Source organism: Hydra viridissima, unplaced genomic scaffold (assembly GCF_058129835.1).
Source record: "Hydra viridissima isolate aposymbiotic clone 2 unplaced genomic scaffold, HvirCarnegie_v1 scaffold_5, whole genome shotgun sequence".
NCBI classification, from domain to species: Eukaryota; Metazoa; Cnidaria; class Hydrozoa; order Anthoathecata; family Hydridae; genus Hydra; species Hydra viridissima.
This window is the reverse complement of record NW_028324304.1, coordinates 8,837,823-8,854,170: the sequence shown is the minus strand read 5'-3', so window position 1 is coordinate 8,854,170 and position 16,348 is coordinate 8,837,823. Positions and strand designations below refer to the sequence as shown.

The following is a 16,348-nucleotide window of genomic DNA, read 5'->3' as shown; positions in this document are numbered from 1 at the left end:
ATCAGGCTTTGTTTCTAAAATAAAGTATTTATTTTTGATTAAAAATCAGTTATTTGGTAAATGAGAAAAACCCCATCTTCAATAGATTTCAATTTTGCTTTGATAAGTGACTGTAAAAAATTAAAATTAATTTCTTTATCGATATCATCGACATTTGTCCATCCAATTTAGAAAATCTTTAGAGTAATGAGAATTTGCTAAATTTGGTCAAAATAAATAGTTAAAGTCGCCATGATATTTGTGAATGAATAGAAGAAGTCGTTCTTCTAAACATTGATATAGATTGATGTATTGAAGTCTTGGAAGTACGAAACAATGGCTTGGATATACCACGGTCAGATACGGATCCACGTAATTATTTCGGAAATTTCCTTTTTCCCACAAAGCAAACACTTTCTGGGAATATCTCTTTGTTGTTTGTGTAGTATGCAGAATTTCCAGACATATCACATGCTAAATAAAAGTTTCAGTGCCATAAGTGAGTTCGTATTTAGGGCTAGTTAACAAGTTTTCTGCTTCCTTAATTTGCTTTAACTTTTTGTTTAATAGTGTAGTTGGGTGTCTTCACGTTTTCTAACCATAATAACAAGAGCCTGATTTAAAAGTTTTCCATTTCTCATTCCATAAACTGTGTCAGAATTTCTATCATATTCTAAATGCTGCTTTAATGACATCTCATCCATAACAAGACTGACATTACGATCATATGGTTTCATTGCCTCAGCCCGTAACTTTAAAATAGAAAATAATTGAGGAAAAAACCCTGTTTGAAGATCTGCATATACACGAGACAAAAACAGTAGTAAACAAGTTTTACTTGGTAAACAGAATATTGCTCGTAAGACATTAAAAGTTTGAGGACTATGAAATAGAAGTCGCAATGCCAAAAATCTTGTCACTAATTGACCAACGTTTTCCTTTATTGACTCGTTTACTCATAAGGAGTTGATTTTTAAAAACTTGTATGGGTGATAAGTATTTACTGGATAATTTTAAGATATGTTTTATAGATCCATCACAGATTTGTGGAATTTTTTGTTTGGATTTTAAATGTTCAACCTGTTTATCCAATCTAGTATTTTTGGCACGCAATCTTGATAGCAGCCTTTGAACCTTCGTGGAATTGATTTCATTAAAGGCAATTTGTTCTCTGAAATATTATCTGAATAAACAGGTAAACAAAAATCACGTTTTTTTACTGGGACTGGATGTCGTTCTACTGGTGGTTTCCTCTTGCAACCAACAAATGGAGGAGGATTTGGTATATTGAAAATAGTAGGAATAGCTGATTGTAAGAGACGTTTTCCACCGTTATTTGTAGGATAATACATTGTGTCTTCAAAATGATTGCTGCACAAATAAATTTTTTTTTTAAAAGTACAAAAGGTGTGTTGTCTAGATCTTTCCTACGACAGTTAATGAGCCGCTTTTTACATCTAACAATTAAAAAGAGCATTTATTTTTAAAAGTTAAAAAATTCATTTCATAAAGTTTTAATTAAATAAAAAGTTAGAAAGGAAAAAACCTATTAATAATCACAATTACGTCTTAATGAATTAAAATTTAAAACTTTTAATTGTAAATATAAAGTAAGTAGTAGGAGAAAGGTGCCTATGATGGCATACTTAACTTTAACGTTACTCTGAGTCATTACCTAAAAACTTAAAAAAAAATTTTTGACATGAGTGTAATCCTTCTGGCATGCAGAATGATAATGAACCTCAGAATTTTTACTATTTTGCTTTTTTATAAGTTTATACCATTAAAAAAAAAATACAAGTATGTCATCATAGGCAACTAACTGCTTCTATGATGGCACACTTTAAAGAAATTAGACAAACAAGAATTTTTCTTGTTTTTTATTAATGGAAACACAACTTATCAAAAAAAAACAAAATTAAAAATAAATATTTGGTCTGTAAGCATAGTTCACATACAGCTGCGGACAAAACTACGTGAACGATTGCTAATAGTTTTTTTTAATGAAACTTTCAATGTCTTAAAATAAGTTTATAGTTTAATACTATATATGGTTGGATAGAGCGTTTTTTGCTCTATAAGACTGTGTAAAGTGTATTCTCTAATAATTTGTTTAAAATTAAACATATCTAAATGTTCAAAAAGCATCAAATATTTTGCGCGACAAAACCACGTGAACGATTATACAAACGTAAAAGAATAATTTTACTAACATCAACAAATAATAGATTCTAAAAAAAAAACAAACATTAATATTTAGTTGCATAGCCTTTAGAATCGATAACGGCCTTGCACCGTCTTGGCATAGATTCTACAAGAGTTTCTAGTAACTGTTTTGGTAATGCCTCCCATTCATACTGTACGGCTCGAAAAAGTTCATCCGGTTTTTGAAATTTGCGACCTCCCAAGCGTCGCTCAACTTCAATCCATAAATTTTCGATTGGATTTAAGTCGGAGATTGGGCAGGCCACTTCAAAACCGTTATGCTATTATTTATGAGCCAATTTTTTACAGTCAAAGCTGTATGTTTAGGGTCATTATCATGTTGATAAACCCAATTGTGAAGCATTTTTTCTAAAGCGTGTGGCAACATTTGATTAGATAATATTTCCCTGTACTGTAGTTGGTCCATTATACCGTTTACACGGTACAACGGACCAATTCCAGCCCAGGAGAAACACCCCCAAACCATTATATTGCCACCCCCAAATTGCACAGTTCCTATTGTATACTCTTTTGCAAATCTTTTACCTACTGGACGCCTAACATAACCTCGGCCGTCGCTGCAAACCATGTTAAATTTACTTTCATCCGACCACAAAACTGTTTTCCAATTTTCAACCGTCCAGTTTAAGTGATCTTTAGCGAACTGTAGGCGATCTTTGACGTGCCTGGGCCTAAGGAATGGTTTCTTTGCAGGTCTGCGCCCATAAAGACCTCCTTCATTTAAACGCCTTTGAATCGTTCGTGTGCTTACGTTTTCCATGCCTGTTTGCAGACAAATTTCAGGGGCTGTCAAATGTGGATTCTCAAGAGATTTTCGCACAATATTTCGATCAGTACTAAAAAATAAAATGTTAAACATTAAAATTAACATTAACATTAATATTATTAAGATTAAATATTTAAAAAAATAAAATTAAAGGAATATTACCGCTTATCCGTAATACGTGGACGACCACCTTTCTTAACGATCTTTTTGCTCTTTTCTCGGTGTATAATTTTATGTATTCCACCTTTTGACATCTTCACATGAGCTGCAATTTGCCCAATGGACCATTTTTCTTCTTTGCGCAAACGCAAAACCAAGCTTTCAATTTTGGAATCAGTTTGACGAACCATTATAGTTTAATTTTTTTAATTTTTTGATGTTAAACAGAATAATCTTGAGAAATTTAAATGATTGTAAGTTCTTAGAATACCAAAACCACATGAACGATTTTTAAAAGCACTGATTTCGATGTGAATATAATATAATTTGCATCAAAAATGACGCTTTTATAAATCGTTCACGTGGTTTTGTCGCGCAAAATATTTGATGCTTTTTGAACATTTAGATATGTTTAATTTTAAACAAATTATTAGAGAATACACTTTACACAGTCTTATAGAGCAAAAAACGCTCTATCCAACCATATATAGTATTAAACTATAAACTTATTTTAAGACATTGAAAGTTTCATTAAAAAAAACTATTAGCAATCGTTCATGTAGTTTTGTCCGCAGCTGTATAAACTTTTTTCTACTTCTATTTATGCCTGCACATAAACAATGACACCAAGATCTATATTTTTGACAACAAATTCATGGTTTTTAGAGCAAGACAGTGAATAAAGTTCATAACAATACAAAAATGCTGTACCAGATTCGAAATTCATTTTATAATTACTTCCTTTAATCTCCTCACTGCAGTATTTTTCTTCAACAGTCGTCTTTCTTTTTGTTTTTCTAACAAACTTTTCCTTTTCTTTGTTATCTTTTTCTTTTGCCTTATCTTTTAATTCTTGAATATCCGGTGTGGTATTCAGAGGTCCAGTTTTCTCACGTTTTCTTCCCCTTTTAAATTCGATTTTAGGGGTTGCTAAAGGCACCGGACACAACTTTTGTATACTAGATCTTATCCTTTCGTTGAAACAGAAGATCCAATGCATATGAAGCTTTTCACGGTGCATAGGAACATACTCTAAGACCTTGCAACACATCCCCAGAAATTTTATTTTTGATTATCATTAGAAAACATTTCCTCATTCAAAAAACGTAAACGACAACTTTTTTTAGTGGGGGCCTGGGGAGAAAACACATATTTTAGGGCAGTGCCCAGGAATTTTGTTGTTCAAGATAGGTAACTAAGAGGCATGTGGCATACTCAAATTTTTAGTATGTTGATACTGGTAGCAAATGAGGATGACTTGCAAAAAATTAGGGTAATTGGAGCTAAACCAACCCCGCCCCGATCCCTAACTGCCCCCTTCCTAGAACTACGTTTCCTTTAATCGTAAAATTTTTTTTTTGTTCTATCATAAGCTAGATCAAAATTCATCGACGGATTTCAAATTTCATCAAAAAATCTCTTTTCGTTTAAGATTTATAACAATGCAAAGCTTAAAAGGTCAGGATTATCCGCTGAATAATCTTTCCAGAATATAGTTTTTGATAAGGTTTGAGTAGCCATTTTTCTTTTTATTTAGATTTAAATAAGTTGTTTCAGGATTACTTATTGGTCTTAAATCCGTGCCTTTCCTGAAACAGCAAATGCAAAATTTTTTTACAAAATCACTATGTTCTTTTGCATGTTTAGGCATTTTAAATGAATGCTTCAAATAAAAAATTCTGATATTGATTGATAATATTAGCATGATATATCGGCTAATATAATGGCTATAAACACATGTCAAAAACATGCTATCAGTTCGTATATCAACGCGTGCAAAGAGTTATTATGCAATTGTTAACAATTAGCAACTGCTAGTTTTTACTAATTGTTAATAATTAAAGGTTGCTTTGCTTTGTTTTTATTTCAATAAAAATGTAAATAGAAAGTAATAAAAATTATTTATCCGTCTGTAAATTTCAATGTTAAACAAAAAATTTTAAAAACTTTAACAAAAAAAATTGATAAATCTATCACAAACATTTCTGAAAATCTAAATATCGGGCATGGGCTCGATTTTGTGGTGTTCGAGAAGATCCCCCAAATCCCCCCAGGGTATGGTTCCTAAAAACACTTTTCAATTTTTTGCTTGTTTTATATTAAACTAAATCAAAGTTCATCGACAGATTTCAAATTACATCAAAAAAAAATTTTTCGTTTAAAAGTTGAGACCATTTAAAGTTATTTCAGGGGGTAATTTTAAGCTTTGCATTGTTATAAATCTTAAACGAAAAGAGATTTTTTGATGAAATTTGAAATCCGTCGATGAATTTTGATCTAGCTTATGATAGAACAAAAAAAAAATTTTACGATTAAAGGAAACGTAGTTCTAGGAAGGGGGCAGTTAGGGATCGGGGCGGGGTTGGTTTAGCTCCAATTACCCTAATTTTTTGCAAGTCATCCTCATTTGCTACCAGTATCAACCTACTAAAAATTTGAGTATGCCACATGCTTCTTAGTTACCTATCTTGAACAACAAAATTCCTGGGCACTGCCCTAAAATATGTGTTTTCTCCCCAGGCCCCCACTAAAAAAAGTTGTCGTTTACGTTTTTTGAATGAGGAAATGTTTTCTAATGATAATCAAAAATAAAATTTCTGGGGATGTGTTGCAAGGTCTTAGAGTATGTTCCTATGCACTGTGTATCATAGGCACCTTTCCCCTACTTAAGTAAAATATTGATGTTAGCTTGCCTTTTTTCGTCTTTAGGAAAACAAAAAATGAAATATCTTTACAGCATTTCCCACTCTTATTTCCACAGTTTAGAGCAGCACAAAATGATGGCACTGTTATAGTTAATATCAAAATTCTTTTAGATAAATGCAAAAAAACAATTTTAATTTAACTTTTCTAAGGGACTGTTTATATGAAAAGCTCGCTTTTCATATAAACAGTCCCTTAGAAAAGTTAAATTAAAATTTGTCCGGTAATTAACGCATGAAATTAGAATGTTTTTTTTTTTGATTTATATTCTAAACATAAAATGTTCCCAAATGTTCCTTTTTATTATTCCTTAAAATGTTCCTTTTTACTATTATTTGACAATTTATAACAATCTGTTCTGTAATATTCTTATAAATACTAATTCTATTGATATTGAGGTGAATTAAAATTTGTTTTAAAACTGATTTACTGTTAAATTATAGCAGAAAAATGCAACTTTACCTGCAATAAATGTTTTTTTTTTTGATATTATTTCTGAGATTAATAGATATTCTTTTAATAATAATAATAGATGTTCCAGTTTCCAGTGAGTTTTATTTAAGGTTTGTATAAAGTTTAGTCTTTATATGTGTGTGTGTGTGTGTGTGTGTGTGTGTGTGTGTGTGTGTGTGTGTGTGTGTGTGTACGCATACATGTATGTATGTATGTATGTATGTATGTATGTATGTATGTATGTATGTATGTATGTATGTATGTATGTATGTATGTATGTATGTATGTATGTATGTATGTATATATGCATATATATATTTTCCTGTTTAACCACAGCAAAAAAAACTTACTTGAGTGTATTTCCAAGAACATATTATAGCAATATAAGTTTTTAAGTATTTGGAATAAAAAATTACAATCGCATGATCAAATACCTATATGGTATATTTTATATGTTTTTTAATGTAAAAAAACATTGTAATGTTTTTTGTAACTTTTATATTTAAATTTACTTAGATGCAAAAATCAGTTAAATATTCAACCCTTGATTCTTCTGATGCTACATGCACAGTTTACTATGATGACTTAGAAAGAAAAGGTGCATTGAATTTATATTTCTTTTTTGATAACATAAATTTAATAATACAGTACTTGAAAAATTTTTTTTTAATAATATCATTTTAGATGCAGGCTAGTGTTATAACCTGCATTTGAAAAAAAAATCTGTTCCTTTGAGTTTTATAGGTAATCTTTAACAAAATTAACCTCCTAAATCCAAATATGCTGTTCATTTCGCTCAATTAGATCAGATTTTTGAGATACAATGCACCAATTATTTTTAGAAAAACATTTTTCAAGAAATCTGTCATTTTCATGAAAGTTGATAAAATCTTACCTTAAAGATTTGTCATGCAAAAATAGCAGCAGTCTGTAACATAGTCTTTACCTTCTCTCCACACCATAGGTACACCAAATGATTGACAGTTCGGTTATCCTCACTCAATGCCTTAAGGGTATGACACAGGGTTTGCAACACATATGTGGGGCAAAGCCTTTTTTTTGCCCAACCTTACTCCAAAATTTCAATGTTAAAGGGACTTTACTAATGGAGTTATAATGGATTGCTGGTCACTAAAAGTTACCTTTCCACACAATTTTTTTGAATTGTTTTTACACTTTCTATTCATTTTTATGAAATATAAATTATTTAGCTGGTGTATTTGCCTGTAAAAAAAATTGACAATTTTGAATAAAACTTTTGGAATATACTTTAAATACTGTTTATAACTTTAGCAATACACAACCATTTCTGCTGATCATCACCTAGAGATGAGTATCATCTCTAACACCTTCTGAAGAGCTCAGTCTCAAAATCTCAAAAATTAGACCTGGTTGAGCAATACGAATCCTTAATTCGGATTTGGAAGGAAAATTTCATTTAGAAAAGGAAACCTAAGAAACCCCTAAGAACATTACTGACACAGATCAGTGTAAAAAGTCAGTAGCTGGAGAATTATTACTGAATGAGCTGATTTAGGCCCACTAACTGCAAACTTGTTAACTGCAAACTGGTGTTGGTGCAAAAGTTGTATATGTGCATTAGCATAACAGAAAACTGATTTAGACACAAACTGTTGCTAGTATGAATGTAGAGATTGGATTATGAGCAAATTGGAATAAGTATAAACTGCTATAAGTGCACAACTCTCTTTAAAACTGTAGCACAGTTGCAAGGTAATGTAAGTGCACCTGTAAAAATCTGTGATGTATTTATACTAATTTACACTTATTTCAATTACTTTTCTAATTTGTGTCCAGTTTCTAAATTATGCTGGTTTGCAATTAATAAATGTGAAGAATTTAAATTTGGGAGTTGTTCATTAATATCACATATAGAATTTATTTTTGTGCATGAGTGTTTTTTAACCTTTTTTCTTTTTTTTTTTCTTTTTGAAATAAGAAAAGTTTATTTGATGTTAGCATTTTTGTCTAGTTTTTATCTTTATCTTTTCTTCTAATATTCCAAAGAGAAACCCCCAATTAATTAGTTCAATCAGTTCAATCAGGAGATTTGTTTATTTGGAGAGTGAAATTTTTTTCGTTGAACTTCAGTATGAAAATGTTGTTTGCGCAAATTATTTTTACATATTGCAGCCTTTCGCATACTTTTGTTAAATTTCACTTGAAAAATCTAAAGTTAATCTTATGTATTTCACATAAATTTGCAACCTTTAATACCTGCAAAATGATGCCCACTTTTACATGTTTTTTCTTAAGATAATTCTAAAAATGGCTTTTTTTCCCTTAAAGTTTTTTTTAGAGAGACTTGGATATCCATCCTTTGGAGTTTGTGACTATTTGGTACTGTTTTTTATCTACATTGTCTGGATAGCAAGTCTACCAGTTTCTTGGTGGTGTAGTTTTAAGGTATGTATAATTTTAGTTTCAGTTACATATAAAAGTATCATTGGATGAGTCTAAGACTATGAATAAAAAAAAAAGTTTGTTGTGTTTACAAAAAGTAAAGATTCTAAATTGAAATGAAAAGAAAAGATTTAAATTTTTTGTTAAAATATGAACATTTTTAAAAGATAAAAAAATTCAAGTTTTTAAACTAAAACATGGATAAAGTTATTTTAAAGCTTGTTAAATGGTATTAGATAAAAAGAGTGTATAAAACTTTGTTGTTGTTTTTTTTTTGTGTGTATATTTTTTTCTGTTTATTTTTATAATATAAAAGAGTTTTTACTGCTGAATATCAATATCAAAAAAATTTTCATAAAATGTAATGATCAGTGATTTAACAATCTTAATAGAAATGATTTTTTGATAAATACAGTTTAACCACAAGAGTTGATTATTAGAAGCAAAAAGTTGGAAATATTTTACTCATTTCACCAATGGAACTGAGATTTTAAGAGTAGTTTTTTTTTTGTTAAAGCATCCTGAAGTTATCAATAAAATCAATAAAATATGAAATATCACTTATCTAGTCATGCCAATAACTCATAAGTATCTTCTCTTGACCATTTTCTCTTTGTCCCTAGTTTATTTTTCGATGCATGAATACAATATTAACCCATATGTTTACAAATGTTAACCCATAAGTTTTAGGCTTTCAAAGCTTTTAAGTTAAGAAAACATGTGGATTTTCTCTGATTTTTAAAAAATTGTTTCTATATGTATTTTATGTTTCTCAAACTCTTTCTAAGGTCATATCTCAATATGAAGGAGCAATAATTTCACGTCTTGGAAGAGTACTTCCACTGAAAGGGCCTGGTAAACTTTTAGCTAATTTGCTAACTCTTGACATACCTAGTAAAAACCAATTCATCTTTTACTAAATCAATCTTTACAATAGGACTTATAAAAATGTAAAAGTTTATTTTTATTTAACTTTTATTTGTTGTTTTAGGTGTCATTTGTGTTATTCCGTTGGTTGATAAATGGAAAAAAGTTGATATGAGAATGAAAGCCTTCAATGTGCCTCCCATTGAGGTTTTTTTTTTAACAGAAATTTGTTGTAGTTCTTTTATTTTGCTGTTTAAAAATATTTTCATTTTTTTTTTCTTTTTATTTTGGTGGTTACAATGGAAAAAAGCATTTTAAAAGTGGGTGCCGATGTTCGATATAGAATTGTTGACCCAATAGCAATGCATACTCTTATCAAAGATGTTGATCATTCATTACGAGTTAGTGGACACACTGCACTAAGTACTCAACTAAGTGGCCAGAAGTTAAATTTTATACAGACAGAGAAATCTCTTCTTCAGCTAAAGTTACTTGTATCTTTTCTTCTTTTTACTGATTTGTTGTTACTTTTGAAAAATTTGTTGAAGTGTTGGAAACTTAAGACAAAAAAAAAATTGGAATAACTTTCTTCTGACGTTTTAGATAACTTTAATCGCTAATCTAAAAATTTGAGTTAAAAATTCAGCTTAAAAATACCATCCAGTTTGAACAGTGATATAAGCTTGGAGTTCTCATTGTTAATATATGTTAATATTAGGGATCGCTAGTATACGGTATACTAAAAATTTAGTGTACAGTTTACCGTATAGTATACCGTAAAGTATACCGTAAAGTATACTGTAAACTATGACGTTAACTAAACTTTTTACTTTTTGATTTTTTGGCGAAATCGTAATACAAATTTGTAAAGAGGTGTTAAAGATTTGAATTTTTACCACGTTTAAAACATATTTGTTTGATTTTTATTCAATGTTTTTGTTTTTGCATTTTATTGTGATACTTAATATAAGTTATATTATATAACTAATTGTTTATAAATGTTTTTTTATAAACAATTGGTGCAGTTATGTTGATCGGGAAAGCATAAGCATCTATTGGCCGGTGACCCTGGTTCAATTCTTCCAGGTGCTTTTGTTTTTTGTTTTTTTTGCTTTTAACATAAATTTAAAATAATTTTTCGGCAAGGAGAATTGGCACAAACGGACAATATTACTTTTATCTCTGGATTTTAGAAGCCGACGATGGAACCAGACAAATTTGGTTTATTTCCGAACCCAGCCCCCAGCTAAAATAGTCAAATTAGCGCAGGGTTAAAATGCTTTTTTTTGTTGTTGCATTTCACATTTAACTACTTTAAAAGAGAAAACAAAAAAAAATTGAGAAAAACTTTGACAAACTTTTTATGTTTACTAATATTAGGAATAAGCACTACTAAAAATTAATATATATAATATCAATACTGTCGGTCCAGACTGTCGTACTACCCCAAAATTTGCTTTTAATTTTTGATGGGCCAGATAACCCCTTGAAAATAGTAATTATTAAATTTGCACTACATCCTCACTAGATAAAGAAAAAAGATGAAGGTGTTGATCAAAATCAGCAATCACACATTACTGGATTGTTATCTTACTGCTTCATTTTTAAAGCAAACATGTTTTTTTTTTTTGAACATAGCTTTTTAAAAAAAATTCTTGTGTTTTCAAATAATTTTGAATAAAAGCAGTAAAATAATCATATTCAAATATAAACAGAAATAAAAAAATAGTAAACAGAAACAGTTATATTAATCTTTTGCACAAAATTCCAATAATATTTCTCTATGAAAATATTTATAGATTTTTTAAACTTACTATTAGTAATTTAATAAAGTTTTTAATTAATCATTTGAGATGACAAATCACTTGAATCAACTGAAGTCTCTAGAGTGAAATCAATAGAAACATCGTCTTCATCATTATCATGATCACTAGCATTACCAAGCATTATATCAGCAATATTTGCTTCTTTTTCATGGAGTGTGGCATTTGCATACATGAGCACTAAGCCAATTGCTTTTTCTTTTGCAAGTCGGTTTCTACGCTTTGAATGTATAAAATCGTACAAACTCCATATTCGTTCACTTGCAGCTTGAGAAGTTGGAATAGTAAAGACTTCGTGCAACCTTTGCTAAATTTGGAAATTTACTTGCACCTTCGACTCCCCACCAGATATCAGGATCCATTAATTCAATTTGAGCTAAAAAATCTGATGTTGGATTTGCACATAGTCTCTGAAAAGATTTTATTTCTTTTTTTGAAGTTTGATAATTGCAAAATCCTCTTGTTTCAACTATGTACTTTGGAAGTAATTCAAGGACCATAACAAGATCACTTTTACTGGATGGAGGAGGCTCATTATACATATTTCTACCACCATGATTTCGTGGATCAAGAAAATATGCAAATCCCATAGATGGTGTGTGAATAAATTCCCATCGATGTAAAACAAGACTTTTCAATATTGAGTCCTCACACCATATTTGCATTAAGTTAATAAATCCTATATAAACTTCAGAAAGTAGACAACTATCTGATTCCAGTTTACCTACTAGTTTTGATAATGGTTTCATAACATTAATAAAACATTGACAGTTTTCCCAAAAAAATTCATCTTGTACAATGTTTATGTATTCTGATTTTTTTGTGGATGGAGATATACGTGAGAAAGCACCTGAGTTGACTAAATTCAAATGAACTAATTTGTTTTCAAGATTACGGGCAACTGATGTATGATGGCTATACCACCGTGTTAAAACTGCATGTGATAATGTTCGCATTTCCTTCAAATTATTTTCTTGTTTAACACGATTTTGAATTATACGAAATTGATCAACAAGAGATGTTCTTTGTTTAACAAATGCTGTCAGTTTTTCAGACTTTTCTAAAATATCCACAAATTCAGGAAGAAGGCAAATATCTTTTACTAAAAGATTAATTGTATGGGCAGCACAACCATTACAAAAAATATTTGGATATTTTCTTTCAATAATATCCCATGCAGCTCTCATATTTGATGCATTATCAGTTAAAATGCTTGTAACTTTATCAACACCAACCTCAAGAATTACATTTTCTATGCGTTTTGCAATATTAATACCAGTTTGTTGCTCTTGAACAGCAGGCTCAATTTTGTAAGCAATTGGTTTCATGGTCCTATTTTCAACGTGAATTGAATAATTAATGAGATGATTTGCATTAATGTTTGAAAATCCATCTGTCACTATACTTACATATTCAGAACTATCAACATATTCTTTTATTCTACATTTTTCATTATTTAATGCATCTTTATAAAGGCGCCCACTAATGCATTTACTAGATGGGGGTTTATATGCAGGTCTAAGATTAGCATGATGTTGCTTCCAAGCAGAAAAATCAGCTAATGCAAAAGGTACTCCTGTATGAAAAAATATCCTTGCATATGATTTATCTATCTTTTTGATGTCATCTTTGTTTATAGTGTCAAAGTACGAATTTAGCATAGTTCTTTTAGCAGGCTGCCCAGATTCTTTAAAAACTGAATGTTCAGAGATTTGTGAGGTCATATTATCATTTCCTTTAGTTTCAACTAAAACACTCTGAACTTCTCTTTTTTTATTTTTGAAGCACAACTTAACCTCTTCAGACACTTTTTCACATCCCCTTAAATGCTGTACCCATCTCAATTTTGAGCGTGCTGTTATTTGTTTATCGCAATATTTGCAATAAATTTTTCTTGTTGAACCTTTTCCAAAAAAAGAGACATGCTTGTAAACTTGATCAGACATTAAATAATTTACTTAAATACAAGAGTATGATACAAACATATGTATTACTATTATCATTAATTTATTTCAGATCGGAGAAATCCATTGAATAAACAAAAAACAGTGAAAAAACAACCAAAATACTATCTTAAACGGTGAAGAGCAGCACAAACAGCGTGGTATAAAAGTATAACAACTTAACAAATTAAAGTTTTTCCTAAGTAAATCTAAAAAACAAAAATTGAATTAAAAAAAAACACTTTAATTATGATAAGTTAAATAATAGACATGGCCCAGTAATTTAATTAAGATAATATAATTATCAGATTATCTAGTCAGTCCGAAAATACTTCACAAATAAAAGTAAACAGGTATACTAATGTGTATGCAAACTTTTAGTATACCAAGTATACGGTAAAGTATACCGTAAAATAAGTATACCGTATACTGTAACCGGCGATCCCTAGTTAATATATGTTGCAGTGATTTGTGAAATTAACTCCATCAACGTGAAGATTTAGATTAGAAAGATATGTGGAAAATTAATGCTCTTCAATTTTTGAAATTCCCTTTAAAAACTGTAAATTTATTTTTACCATTTAGTGCTGTTAATCCCTTTTATTAGGGAATTTAACAGGAACTAAGCTATGAATTTAAAAATCAAATTAAAAAAAAGGGTCAATTAAATGCTTTGACAGTCATATTATATAAAAAATCCAAAAAGTGGAGCTAATTGTGTTGGCTTGTGAACAGCTTATATGAAAACTACAAAGAAAAAACCACAGATGTCCAATTTGATAAATTATCGCGTTTACGCTTTTTTTATCATGTACTGGTGCTTACCTATTACTTCTGAAAATAAACAAGCTAAAAACCATTTTTCAGGTTTTTTATCACTTTTTTATCAGGCTTTTTTAACTTTTTTCGAGGTGTTTAAAAATGTTAAACATTAAAGACTACTGAAGTCTTCAAACACAAAATTCCATTTTTCTCAAAAGTAGAAAAAGTGGATAACTGTAGGTCTTCCCCTGTAGTCTTTATATATGATATGAATTTTGTTTTAAATTCAAAGAATTCAATTTTTATCGGTTGAGGAAAAAGGTCGAGGAAAAAATCGGTGAACTTTTTTGAAAACATCTTTGTTCGTATTAAAATGAATTTTATACAAAATATCTTATTTTCCTAAATTCTTAATTTTTAGAACCAGATGAATAAATCAGTTGGTGATTGGGGAATCGAAATTTCTAAATTTGAGTTGTAGGTTGCTGTAGAGTATTTTACTAATGTTGAGTTGTTTGGAAAAGTCTAAAAAAAAGTCTAGAATTTGTTAAATATTAGTTACGTTTTTATAGAACTCAATTAACGGTGTTAAAAGATCTCAGCAGTCTAAAAGCCGACGAGGACGATGAGACCGGCGTTTCAGCCATCGTGAATATATTTAAAAGTAATTTCTTCACGTGATTCCCTTTCTGTGTGATGTCAATAATATAGCATCGTTTTTAAATACCCCCGAATATCTTATTGTTCTTTTTTAAAAAAAGTAAATGGAAACGATTTAATTTTGTTTGTGTAGGTATGACGTCATCTTCCACAACTTTTGGTTTCCCAATTCCGACATGTAATGCATCAAAACAACAGTCAAACAAATTGTTAATACCCAGTGAAATGTTCTGCATTTTTAAAAGTGTTGTCAATGAACAACTTTGTCAGCAAGTAAATGCCCTTTACAAATTTTCCATATCTGACAGTTCAGGAACTAGTCATTGGATTTTAGATTTAAAGAACTCTCCTGGCTGTGTAGTAACTGAACCAGATCCATTCTATATTGTGGACGTAAAGTTTGAAATGAACAATACAGTCTTTCAAGATATATTTTACGGTATTGTGTCTCCTACACAAGCTTATATGAACGGAAGTTTAATAATTAGCGGCAGTATTCAGACCGCAATGAAGCTCGAGTGTTTAATTCAACAGTTAAACGCGAAAACCTAAAGTATGTTTAAAAGAGCTCAAAGTTTGTTATTCAAAAATTTATTGCATAAAAAATTTTAGTAAACAAATGGCGAACGGATTGTTCAACGGATTGGAGTGTAATATGATTCGCAATTTTTAAAAAACAAGCCATAATCAAATAAAGCGTTTTAAAAAGATACTTTGTCAAATTATTACTATTATCAAATTATTACTGATAAAAATCACAGATTTTCACTTGTAATTCTCATAGTAATAATTTGACAAAGAATTACTAATAAAAATCATCAGATATAAAACTTATTTAGTGAAACATGTTTCTCACATACTGACAATTGACAACTCTTAGATCGATAGATTTTTATTCACTATCTGATGAAAATGTTTTAAAATAAGATTTCACTGCTCGGCTGATTGAGTAATAAAGATTTGACGACTGCTATCTACTAAAAGATTATGCTACAGTCTTGTACAAATTAATTGCATCAAAATCAAAAGTAATAAAAATCCAGGAAATTTTAAGGTTTTGTAACTCTAATAAAATAAAAACTCGTACACTAATATTTTATGCCCTCCTCGTGCTGCTATGACTTTCTGCATACAATTTGGCATGGAATCTAACAAATTATTACAAATGTTTTGGATTTCTGTGTCTTCAAACCAAATCTGAAGGATATTGGTGGTAAGCTTAGTTTTAGTTGTGCAGTCATATTTTCGCAATCTTTTTTTTACAAATGCCCGGAGATTCTCAATTGGATTAAGATCTGAGGAGTTGCCAGGCCATTTAAGTGCTTTAATATAATTTTTTTACCATGAATTTTTTGACTTTTTTGGATGTATGGAATGTGGCTAAATCCTGCTGTAATATTCCGTTTCCATTTGGAAACACTTTAACATCTCTGGAATTAAATGTTTGCAGAACCTCAATGTAAGTGTCATAGTTCATCATGCCAGTAACTGGGTAGAGTCTTCCTGGTCCAAAAGCAGAGAAACAACACAAAACATCTTTTTTTCTGGATGCTTGGCATATTGTTCAATGTGTCTGGGTCGTA

General features: G+C 29.9%; 1 protein-coding gene across 5 annotated transcripts; it reads left to right on the top strand.

The window, feature by feature from the left end:
- Positions 1-6,318: 6,318 nt before the first annotated feature.
- On the top strand, positions 6,319-15,461 carry LOC149888464 (stomatin-like protein 1). 5 transcript variants are annotated; one of them, XM_090087057.1, is made up of 9 exons: positions 6,319-6,396; positions 6,803-6,884; positions 8,607-8,713; positions 9,499-9,565; positions 9,702-9,786; positions 9,870-10,071; positions 14,533-14,582; positions 14,678-14,769; positions 14,899-15,461. In XM_090087057.1, the coding sequence occupies exons 2-9, from the start codon at positions 6,803-6,805 to the stop codon at positions 15,315-15,317; spliced, it is 1,104 nt and encodes a 367-aa protein (XP_089943183.1). In that variant the 5' UTR covers positions 6,319-6,396; the 3' UTR covers positions 15,318-15,461. The 5 variants fall into 5 exon arrangements, with proteins under 5 accessions (XP_089943183.1, XP_089943182.1, XP_089943184.1 ...); XM_090087056.1 differs by having other exon boundaries at positions 14,527-14,582; XM_090087058.1 differs by having other exon boundaries at positions 6,340-6,396; positions 7,580-8,713; positions 14,527-14,582.
- The last annotated feature ends 887 nt before the right edge of the window (positions 15,462-16,348 follow it).